Source organism: Copidosoma floridanum, unplaced genomic scaffold, assembly GCF_036245765.1.
Source record: "Copidosoma floridanum isolate Cflo_tuat_1 unplaced genomic scaffold, Cflo_Japanese_pri ptg000001l, whole genome shotgun sequence".
NCBI classification, from domain to species: domain Eukaryota; kingdom Metazoa; phylum Arthropoda; class Insecta; order Hymenoptera; family Encyrtidae; genus Copidosoma; species Copidosoma floridanum.
The window spans coordinates 4,259,035-4,271,476 of NW_028321878.1; the positions used below are offsets into that span (position 1 = coordinate 4,259,035).

The 12,442-nt window shown below is 45.1% G+C and overlaps 1 protein-coding gene across 1 annotated transcript in view; it reads left to right on the top strand.

Annotated features, from left to right (window-relative positions):
• Nucleotides 1–12,442, top strand: part of PlexA (plexin A) — a 200,817-nt gene that overhangs the window by 131,160 nt on the left and 57,215 nt on the right. The window contains exon 4 of the mRNA XM_089591491.1: nucleotides 4,744–4,929. Coding sequence (XP_089447617.1) covers nucleotides 4,744–4,929 — 186 coding nt within the window. The remainder of the gene's footprint in view (nucleotides 1–4,743; nucleotides 4,930–12,442) is intronic.

Below are 12,442 nucleotides of genomic sequence, written 5' to 3' on the forward strand. Positions count from 1 at the left end.
AGCAACACCGGCGGGAGGTTGGGGAGATTTCGGTTGACTAGCGGTAAATAAAAAAAAAATATACATATATATATATATACGGGGAACCCATCGAGGGGGCTACTAGCGTATACACATATAGAGACACGCACGTGGGAGTTTTGTTCGATATAGTTTCACGCGTGGCATATCCGACAGAGATTGGCAAACACTGGCGGTGTATGTACACTCGTGCGCGTCTATTTCAAGTGATTATTCTTTGCTTTCCTGTGGGCACACGGCAATACGAGAGCTATGATTTTTTTGTTCTTCCGAGTATGTACGTACACGTCAAAAGCGTTTTTTTTTTTCTTTGTTTGATCATTAGGTAATGCTCGAAGCCACTCGCCCTTGATTGCGGCGACACTTGTACATTATTTTCATTTTGACGGCGCAGTGACGCAACCAATGCGTGGCAAAATGAGAAGAGGAGCACTTTCAATTCCACGAGCAAACACTCGTTTGGATCCAAGTATTTTTCAGACTCGCGAGAGCTTCCATAACGATGAGTGAAAAAAAAAAAAAAAAAAAAAAAAAAACACACTTACGCGCGAGAAGCTCCTCTCGAAGCCTACTTACGTGCTTTCACGGCAAGTATTGAGGTATGTACGTATATACGGAGCGCGGGACTCGGAATTCCAATTAAAATCCGAGTTTTTACCCCCTCCCCGACTCGCGAATATAATGCAAATGCGTGCGTACATGTGTACGTACGTATGGAGCAAAGCAGCTGCATCTTTACGCTTCTCTCGCCAATCTCGTGGAGCGAAGGGACGCGGGGGAAAAGAAACTCGCGGAGCCGGGGCACGTGCTCTCGAAACGCAATGTTTACTCGTAAACAGAGCAGCACCGAAACGAGTGTACGGAAAACGAAGAGCCGCGTTTTCCGCGACTTCCGTTTGTGCTCTCTCTCTCTTCGCGCGGAAAAAGAACCGAGAGCCTTCTTCCCCCCCCCCCCTTCCAAGCGTATGCGTCTCGCATGGGGCACTTTGAGTGGCAGCGCGTATTTGCTTATTGTTAGAAAAATGAAAGAAAAGAAGAGTCTCGAAATTTCGGGCTCGCGTAATGAGTCTTCCTAGCTCTCGGGTTATTTCAAAGCTCGCTCGAAATTAGCTCCCTTTTTTTTCCAAGGAACCAAAGAATGAGGAGGTGAAAAAAAAAAAAAAAAAAAAAGAATTTGCGCGTATATCAAGGCGTATTTAAAGATTTTCTCCTGCTGGCTGGAGCTCGGAATAAATTTTCAAGCTAATGTGACATCGAAATCCCCCCTCCACCCTCTCTCTAGTGTCCTCTCCTTACTTGGTGTGGCTTACGGGAAATTTGTTGGAAAAAAATTGCGTTTTAGAAAAATCCAGCTTACCTCGGCAAACGTACGAGAACGGAAGATACAGGAATTCGAGATGAAAAAGAAAAAAACGACTAACGAGCCCTTACCATAATTTTGCCGTTCATGCAAATCTCGTAAAACTACGTAACGCGAGAGTATATATATAGGGTATACGTGTCGGCATCCATTACACACTTTTTTTTTTAGCAAAGGTGGGTAAATTCAATAGATGTATACATAAAAACAATGAAAAAAATTAAAATAAAATGGGCTCAAGCTTCGCTCGTATCTCCTTAACGACCGTGACCCGTGCGAAATCGTCGCGTAGGGTATAGGTATACCTATACCAACCAAAGAAACACCGTACGGAACAAAACAGAAATTCGACACGCGTATAAAGGATAATTATACTCACGAGAAAGACCTCACCCACGCGACAGCCAAGGAACGCTACATCATCATCATTGCCATTATCATCGTCTCCTCCTCCTCCTCCTCTGCCACCTACGCAGCATCCACCCTCTCGTTCGTTTTCAGGCCTAACGTACACGCGTGTATACATACAAACGTTTTCTGCGCCACAATAATTGCCCCTTCTCGGAGCTCCATATGTGTGTACCCATACTCATGGCACATATAGATACCACCTATACGTGTACACACGTTTGGACCAGGGACAGGGGGGGTGGTGGTGGATATGGGTCTAGCGTGGAATGCAAATAATTGTTTGGCAGGGAAGAGAAAGACGAACGAACGGAGGAATGTAAATAGAGTCGACTCTGACTTGTTCTCCTCCTCCTTCCTGCCTCTCCTAGTGCTCCCTTCTTTCCATTGTACAATGCACGCGTGTCGCGCTTGCCTCTTTTACTTTTTCCTCCTCTCTCTCTCTCCCTGAGTGCAGCGGACATCCCGGCGCGAGAACGCGTATTGTAATGCACCTCGTGCATTTAACAAATGCGCGCTCCGAAAATTGCACTGCGGTACAGTATACTTGATGTGTGCATGTATACGGTGCCGTCTGGCCCGGAGCTTGAAAAATTTACGCGAGAGAGGTACGGGGGGCGCATTGTGTCCCCGACGACTTTTTCCGTTCCTCTTTCCATCTCTACTCGCCATTTTAAACGGAGTAAAAAAAAGTGAGACGATGATTTTGGTTGTATTTATTTATTTACGTATGGGTTTGCCTCTGATTTCGTGTTTCACGTTTTCGAGCACGAATTACATTTGATTGGCGTCCCCTCGATGCTTATTACTCGAGTGGCAGGTATTGAATTGAACATTTGCAATTTCGTTCATTAATTAACCACCTGGAAAGTATTCGGGTATTGCCGATGACGCTTGCAGGGATATACGCGTGAAATTTAATTAAATCAAAAGCGGATCGGGAAAGCTTCAATGCTTTTAAAAGCGCGGAAATATTGTAGGTAAAAAGAAAAAGAAAAACATAAAAAGGCAAATGTGTTTATTTTGAAGTCAATGCATTGCAATACATAATGTTTTACGAAATATCGGCGTAAATTGAAAAGTAACTTATAAATCAGTGTACGAAAAACATGTAACTAAATAAACAAAAAAAAAAAAAAAAAAGGTTACTCCGAGAGATATTGAAAAGGCGTCTAATATGATTTGATGCGAGCGAAAAGAGCCGGGACAAGGGTACGATAAGAAGAAGAAAAAAAGAATGGGGAAAAATCTCGAGAAAGGACGGGCAGAGGAGCTGAGAAGGCGAGTACAGTCCCCGTCATCTCACCTTTTGTGCACGCGAGGATGCGATTTGAATGCGACGAGCTGCAGTGCAGGGCACACGAGAACGGGACTTTAAGTTGGCGAGTCCGCGCCGTGTGGGTGTACCTATGTATATATATACAGGTAATACCCCGGGCTGAATCTCGGATTACGTCTCTCTGGCCGTCCTCTCTCTCCCTCTATGTAGCGTGTGTGCACGTGTATGTGATTCTCGACGACAGCGGGAGAGACGATGAAACTGCCACACGAAGATTTCTCCTCTCTCTCTCTCTCTCGCTTCTTCTTCTTTCCTCCTTTTCACTACACGTGTATATATGTATATTCAACGAGTGCAGTGTCCCGTCGTTGTCGCAGAAAAGCTTTCGTCGATTCGTGGAGCCACTGCGGATACATAAATATAGACCCGAGAATTCAAATGCGCCGCTGCTGCCATGGGAAATGAATTTTCCGCGCTTAATACGGACCCTATACCACCTCGTTCGAATCACCATTCCTTTTTTCTCCCCTCCGATTTCTTGTTTCCTCCTCTTTTTTTCCCTCTCCCTTTCGTCTTTCCGAAAGTTATTATTCTCGCGTGGATTATCGGGGGATTGCAAACGATAATCAAAAGACACGGAGGCAGGTAGGGGGGGGGAGGGTATTTTAATTTTTACTTACCGTCAGCGTAATCAGCCCGGGTTTTGGACCTCCCCTCCTCCTTCTTTTTTGTTTTTCGTGCAAATTTTTTAGTTGTGCGGGACAAATGTAATCCTAATTGAACATCGCATTTCGTAATTTGCTGTAATTAAGTGCAATGCAACGACGATGACTAAAAATCAAGCCCACGATATCGGGGCTCTCGCTCGTATCTGTACCTGTATACCTACACGATTGGGTCAGATTACTCTAATCCCTCGCGTCTTGAAATACCGCACAAAAAAAAGGAAAAACAATAAACAAGCCTGAGCCGAGCTGCTGTTGTATTAAAAAATCAACATATATAGGCCTTTTTTCCGTAGGTATATATACCCGGGACCAATCAGTGTGTCTATCTATTTCATCAAGAATTAAGCGAAACTGGATACACACATCCTATATATACGTGTAACGTGAAAGATCGAGCTTGAAAATTAATTTTGTTTGGGAACGCTGGTTGACGGCTCGAGAGTGTACGTATACCTATGTATGTATATGCATACGGTCACGTGCAGCTCCAAGTAGGTACACACGGTAACAGATGTACATATATATATATATATATACATGTACACGTGTGTATATAAAGTAAAATTTTTCCGATTACACGTATCGATATATTGGCCGGGTGTCTGGTTACAAATGTATTCTAATATTTATTTCTGCACCGTAACTTTTCACCGCCGTCGCCGCCGCTTGCGCGCAGGTTCACCTTTTATTGTACGTTTTATTTGTCCATTAAATTCTCCCGCTCCTCTCACTCCAACGATATCGGCCTCTGCTGTTGGACGTGTTATGTACTCCCCCCCCCCCCATGTATATTCACCAGTGAGCGAGTGTACGTACATTTTAATGTACTTTTCAATAAACAGAGAGAGAGCATATAAAAAATAAAATAAAATAGCACGATTCGTTAAAGACGTTATGGTAAAACAAAAAATAATAATGAATAAAAAAAAAATTCATGTCCATTACAGAAGCTGCAAACGATCGGCGAGGACTTTTGCGGTCTGGACGTGAACACGCCGCTGGGCGGCGAGGACCCAATGACCGCGACCCCCGTGCTCACGTTCGACGACACCCTGCTGACAGCGGTGGCTGCGACCTCCACGAGCGACTACACCGTCGTCTTCCTGGGAACGAGCAAGGGACACCTCAAAAAGGTAAGCGACCCACCTCACGACTGCGCACTACCTATACATATAATATATACATACAAGGTAGCTACGGGGGAGTCGAGGAGGAGGAATTTATATACATATGTATATACACATCCCTTGACCCTCGGCTCATTGTGTACGCGGCCGAGGCACTTTTAGCTCGGAACTGGTTTGTCCGGCGACTCATGCGACGACGACTGTACAACGAGGAGGATGTGCGCGCCGTATAAAAATTATATTGTGTGCTCGCACCGAGCCCCCCCAGGCTATCCTGTACAGAACACGGGGTCGCCCGTCGTGGAATTGGCCAAAGGAATTTGAATTTTTTTTTTTTTTTTTTTTTTTCTCGTCCCCCGCCCCGTTGTTACTCGCGGTATTCCGATTCCCCGTGCGTCGTCGATTCCAACTCTGTTGGTGAACGAGTATCACCGTACGCGTTTTATTTTACCAAATCCGCCAAAACGTGTATTCAATTTCTAAGGGGAAAAAAAAAAAAAAAAAAAAAAAAAAATTGTAACGCGTGGTCGAGTAGGAGTATACCCTTACAAAATTGATTTCGCAAAGCCTGACCTCCCGAACTCCATTTTTCAAGTGTACACACAGGTGCAGGTACGGCTTTCGCGGTATTTACTTTTACGGCTCGTGCGTCCCGCGGCATCGAGATCGCGTACTTTTGCGAAACGCGCGCGGCGAGATAAAGGAGACGAAGGAGCACACATACATGTATATGTACACGTATACGGCGACGATTTCCTTAAAAAGCGCGTGGGGGAGGGGGGGAAATCTCGGCGAGTGGAAATCTTGATAAGAAGCCTCAACGGTGTCTTATCACGATATCCCCTCTTTCGACGATTTATAACGGGAGACCGGCTCGCACCCCATGTACACGGTAGATCTTTATTTTTCTCGTCTCCCGTATGCCGATTTCCAATTTTTTATTCCTACCAAATGTGGGGGACGAGAGAGGATTTTATTAGAAAAAAAAATAAAAAGTACGATCGTATACGCATGAGAATCCCATTGAACGAGCTGTACAGTATATTTGTAGCCGCAGCAAGCGTAGATGTACCCATCACACCGAAAGAATAGTTTGCCAAGATTAATCAACTTGGCTCAAGTATGCATGAATACGATCAGGGGTGAGCAAATTAAAAAAAAAAAAAAAAAAAAAAACGTTTATTACAAATTAAGTCAAGCCGTCCCTCCCCCCTTTGCCTAATGAAACTAATTATTCTCATTTCCATTGCAAAGCCCTTTCAGGCCGGGCTTTGTGATGTTTTCAAAAGCGCACCAGCGAACCTTACACAACACATTTTTGTAAACCACGTCATAAGGGGCGAGCAAAGCAGAAATGCGGCGCAGAGGTCGCGTAGTGAAAAGTTTTTCAATAAATTTTCGTTTAGGCGCTTCTTCTTAATAACGAAATTCGCTGTCGAGTCGAGTTTCGCGTCGAGTTTCGAGGGGACGAGTCAGCCCAAGCTGCGATCGATAGGAGAGTGCAGTGCCGGGATTATGCGCTTATTAATAATAATCATCATAATCGGCTTCGCGTGGATTATGCGGAAAAGGAGAGGAGAGACGCAGAACGCGGAAAAAGGAAAACTTGAGGGTTATTGCATCGGTGCAAGCCGGGGCAGGGGAGGGTTCAAATTTTCGATTGTGCAAACGAGAGTTTATGAAATGCACAATTTTTTTTTTTTTTTTTTTTTTTTTTTCCTTTTTACCTCCTTTTCGCGTTACTCGAGCGCAAACTCGGGGTGTAGTTTGTTTTTGTTGAAGCTTTTTCCCGATAACTAACCCTTCGTTCAACTTTTGTTTCTCAACTGTATACGCTCATGTATATAGGTGTGCTGCTCGCAAAACTTTGATTTTACAAAGCCCAATTAACTTTCTTTCTGAAATACATAAGCAGTATTGAGGCATCTTCTCTTCATAACTCGCAGAGTATACATATATAGGTACACTTTGTAAGATACACAGCGCGTGCCTGCATACGCCTCGGTTATCGAAGCGTATAACGAAAAATTTTCCACGGATGGGTAGAAAACTTGATAGATCCCGCGGTGTTGGGAGGGAAATTGAAAAAAAAGAAGAAATACCGTTATCTCAACCACGCGTGTGTATACGGAAAAGGGCTGCTCGGGGCAGATTAATCAGGTCCGTCGCCAAAGTAGCACAGCCTCCGACTTTGTAATCCCCAGCCTCGACGCCTCGGTCATGTTTTTACAGCCACGCGTTTGTTAATCGAATTTCCCCCCAAAGAGAGAGAGAGAGAGAGGTCGTTTTAAAACACATAATATGTATATATTATACACGCGATGTAAGAACGAACTCTTAGCTGCAGCCGGGAAAATTCATTTTGTCGCGGAAAGCTCCCGTTGCACCTCCCGAGCGCCTCTCCATTAAAATGTAGATTTAATTTATAATTAGGTCGACTCGAAGGAGGAGCGAAAGCAATTTGAGCGCGATAAATTGGATTTTCGGGAAAAACGTCCGTCCTTGCGTTCGTCGTCGGCCGAACATGGAAGAGAGGCAAATTAGCTCTTTTGGCAATTATAGTATAGAAGGTATACGCGCGCACACGCACCGGAATCGTCGAGCCGGCAGGGAACTTTCGGGTGAAACGCATCGCGAAAAGAAATCCCAAAGTCGAGGATGTTCTACGGACATGACGAAGGGGATGTTCTTACCTACCGAGCGCAGGGGTGACTCCCCAAGTTGGTCGACTTCTCCCCTATCGAGAGGCGAATGGGTCGCGTCTGTTTGTTCGGGAATATAATACATACTCCAGAGGAAAAAATTCATCGGGGCTTCGATGGAATTCCCCAGCTCCGGCAATCGGATCGCGAAGAGACTTTGGAAAGTAGCGTCCCAACTCTCCTCTTTCTTCTTCCACACACCCCGAGAGCCCGCCCATTTCCAAGTCCCGGGGCTTTCGGAGATCTCCCGTTTGCACAGGTCTCCGGAAATACTTCGGCGACAAGTTTGGAGTTGTTTATCATCCGCGCGCACCTACATCATATATATATTATTATACACTCAAGTACTCTGGAAAAGCAGCAAACAAAGACACGGTGCTTTTTTTCAACAATTCGCGACATCGGATCGTGTAAGGCTGACCTTTGGTGCAGATACCGCAGCGAACGAAGGGAGGGACAGAGACTAAGGCCGTGCTTTAATTCCCACGCCGAATCAAACGGGCGCCTACACGTATATATGTATATATAAAACAAGCCCAACAGAGACTCCCACGCGTACGCGTCTATACACACATGTACAGTCTTGGCAATCACGTTTTCCCTCTCCTTCTCTCTCTCTCTGTAGCCTTTTCATCTCCGTTTCCCCGTCGTCTTACGACCTTAATTTCGCATTATCTCGAACAAAGCCAGTCGAGCGGCAAAACAGCGACTCTCGCTCGTTCTCTTGGAAACGCGTCCTACACAATATAAGCAACTCTCGGGACGATTCGCATGACGGACGCTCGCCGGCTTTTAATCCGCGCTTAAGTAATGAGATCGTCGCTTTGCTCTATGCAGGTTCCGGAGCTCTTTCAATCGCTAATCCGAGGACGGGTGGAGAGGGATCAACAGTTTCTCCTCGTGTATATATTCTCTTTTCCCTGCACGTCTTTCGGTTTGGCCGAAAATCACTCTGATCCTCCAAAGTGGGATCGGTCGTTTACGCGCTAAGTATACGCTCGATTGATTTCCGAACCGTGCTCCCTTGTTTCTTTTTTCAATGAATTCAAAGGAAATGATGTAAACAAAAAAAAACACAAGTAACCCGCCGCGAGTGAATCCGAGGGTTTAATTGAGAGTCTCATTAGGCTACTCTCGGCTTCGACACTCGATACATATATTCCGCGCAGCTGCTTTTTTTTTTCTTCTCCCCCTCTATACGATGATATACTCTCTGGCCACCACCACGCGCACTGCGTACTTACCTATACCTCGATTACCAGTGTATATGTATACACATCTCCTGTAGGCGCATGTATAATATAATTACGTATGTAAGTCGATATTGAGAAAGTGCACGCACGAGATGTATATACTTGTATACGCCGTGCAACTGCCGCCGAAGGAGCAAAGCTGGCGTCTATACATCTCGTCCATCAACCGGATTTTTTGGCTGATGTACATCAGTGTTTCGCGTCGAAGCTGTGTATACCTATTACATTATACATATAGGTACAGCAGCGTGTGCGCGATTCTTGGCGCGTATGGGAAATTTCATAATTAAATGTGTTTGTAGGCGCGCGTGGGCGGCGGAAACAATCGTACTACACACGCATATATACGCTGATACCGGCTGTCCGCGTTTGTTTGCTTTTCTCGCGATGTGAAAATATACAAGTGCCATATAATACACATGTATATTATAAGCATACGTATGAATTGTCCTTGCGAAAGCGTCATTTCGCTGCATCGATCTTTCACTCGAGAGTTTATTGGATGTGGTATTGGGTTACGTAAGTAATTGGCGTGTCACAGACGCGCGACGGGACTTTTTAATCATCATTTTGATGAAATGCGTTGTTTGTAAAGAAAAGAAAAAAGAAAAAAAACAAACAAACAAACAAACTGATGATGCACTGTGAGCTCTAAAATCATTGTTTCGGTTTCGGTGCGACGACCAAGACTCGGTTTATGATAATCTGTGTCTCCTTCCGATACCGGTGGTGTGAAAAAAAAAAAAAAAAAAAAAAAAATAGAGCCTGGACAAAAAGATACACCTTATACCTGTCAAACAGCCACGGGAGAAAGAAGAAGGACGATCTCTCGCGCGAAGGCAATCGAAAAGTGTCAACGCTTGCAGTAGTCCTCCGCGTTACACGGGGTATACATATATATAGATACGTATGAAAATAAAGCCCCGAGGCGAGGCTCACACTAGCACGATGGCGTCGACCGATAAGGAGAGGAGTAGCTAGCCCTGCGACGCTAGAGGTGAATAGATGATGATTCCCGCGCTTGATTCGATTCTCCCCCCAACCCCTGTCTCTCTCTCTCTCTCTGTATACGTGGGTATAGGTGGTGCCTGCCCTTTTTTGAAGTATATATACGAAGGGCTAGCACGTATACGTATATGATCCCCGGGTTGGCGCTGGGAGCTTCTTCTCTCTCCCCCTTATCGAGGGCAGATTCGCGGGAATCTCTCTCTTCCGATTCTCGAGTCATGTGTATATATGTATTGTAGGCAACTACGCCTGGGTCGCTCCGCCGAGAGAGGGCTATGGATACGGAAGGGGGGGAGATAGATAAGATTGCCCGGATTAGATGCAGCCCGAGATATCGCCGAACAGTCCTTGTGCGCCTTTTTTCCAGTTCCCCTCTCAGCTCGAGGACGAACGTTTTTTTGTGGCGTATTTTTTATTTATTTTTTTTTTTTTCTTCCCTCACCATGGAGGGTCCAGGGTATATACATATAGGTACAAGCGATTGATTTAGATGGCCTGTCTCATTCTTCGTTCTTCTTCTCGCTTGCCCTCGAGTGCTCTATATTTACAGGTACGGGCGATCGAGTTAGCGCTTCGTCGAGGTGTATACCCCCCCCCCCTTACACCTACACGTATATATACATTTGCGATGTGGAGAGTCTTGTCTCGAGGCGTCTGCGGCCGGAAATTCGTTTGACGATTTTTTATTTTAATTTATTGCACGTATTGTACTTCAGTGCGCCACAGGCACCGAGTCGTCTCTTTCCGTCTGTGCTGCTAGTTATTTTTATTTTTATTTTTTTATTTTTTTATTTTTTTCCGAGGCATGGAATTATATTTATGATGAGAGGTCGCTACGGGCTTATTAAAATCGCAAATTGGAATTCCGTTTCGCGAAGATTAATTAGTCCGATGAGGATGACGCGCGTTTGCTTGTTTGTTGCGTTGTTCGTTAGACTGTACAAGTTATGTGTGTGTGTATATGTTGTATTTTTTTTTTTTTTTTTTTTTTTTTCACCTTGGCCCCGACAACATAATTTTATCTTTGATAACAAGAGTGCGGGCCCACGTTTTAATCAGCGCAAATTGTTTCGGTTAACGAGTCGAAGCTGCGCAAAAGTATGATTTCAATGCGGCTACTTGATTAATAATTCGGTGATTGCACGTGTACTTTTTTTTAATTAACTTAGCGCACAAAAAACGCGGGGGGGGATTCAATGCTTTTTTTTTCTTGTTTCGTCAAGCGTGAACTATTATTATTATTATTTTTTATTTTACGCGAAACCAGTCGGTACCTATTGGCTTTGTTGATGGAGCACAATTCGCTACCAAGGAAAGGAAAAAAAAAAAAAAAAGGAGCGCGTGGAAGTGTAATTGCTCAACGCGTGCATTGCACATCAGAGGTATCCCCCCCCCCTGCGCAATGCATATTGAGCAATTCCTTATTAAACGAAGCCCGCGTATTGTAGTGTGTGTGCGCGCACGTGTCTTGCGTCGGTGCAACACTCCGCCGCCGCGCGATGATTGATATCCGCGGGAATTTAAAATTGCTTTTTATTACCTACATCCTCGATGCGGTGTGCTACTTCTTTCGCATTCCTTCGGGTAAAATATATCTCGAGACGCTTCATTTTGTTTAACAAATCTAATTTTTTTTTGTTTTTTTTTTTTGTTAAAAAAGCATATCGCAATGTCATCCCTTGGAACAATAGTACATACGCATGAGCAGTGAAAAAGAAAAAGGACCGAAGCTTTTCCTCGCAATTAAAGCAAAAAAAGGCCCAGCGGCAGAGCAATGCGTCTTGTTGATCCAGCGAGCGCGTAAAAGCTGGGCCACGGAGGGGAACTGCCCGCGCAAGCATTGTTCTTCTCTCCCGAAAAATCCATCGAAAATCCGGCCTTGTCGCATAAATCTGCGAGCCCCAGCGGCACCGGCAACGAAAGCAACGCGCAGATGAACACCGCCACGCGCGAACAATTCGCCAAGGGGAAGAAAGCACCTTAAATCTACACCGTCGGTTTCATTTGTCTCGGCTGTCGAAGGACAAAAATGGCCCTTCCATCGTTGCATTGACATCTTGGTCCCGCGAGGAGGAAAAGTAAAAATAAATCACACGCGAATAAAAAAAAATAATACTTCTCTGGTGTGCACACACAAGCGCTGCTCCGTATGTGGGTATAGTTCACTTATACGTGCAAGTATATATTTATATATACAGAGAGGAAAGGGTGCATGGAGGCGATGAATCGCGGGGAGCAAAGGGGGGGGGGGCGTGCGAGTGGAATCCAAAGGGACAAACGCCGCAAATAAAAGCAAATAAACGGGGAAAGAGGAGCCAGCAGGAGAAACTGGTCGCGGTCGGTGGAGCTCGACTGCACGTTTCGATGGATATCGCGCGAGTGGAAGCCGCGACCAAAGAAAGCCAGGGGAGATAGATATAGAAAACGGAAATCGAGACAAAACGAGTTTGTTGCTCGGCGCTAGATGCCGTGTAACTTCGCGGCTACCGGAGGGATTGTTTCACCGCGTGCCCTCTTCCTCCCTCCCCCTTGCCTTTTTTCTTTTTTCTTTTCCTT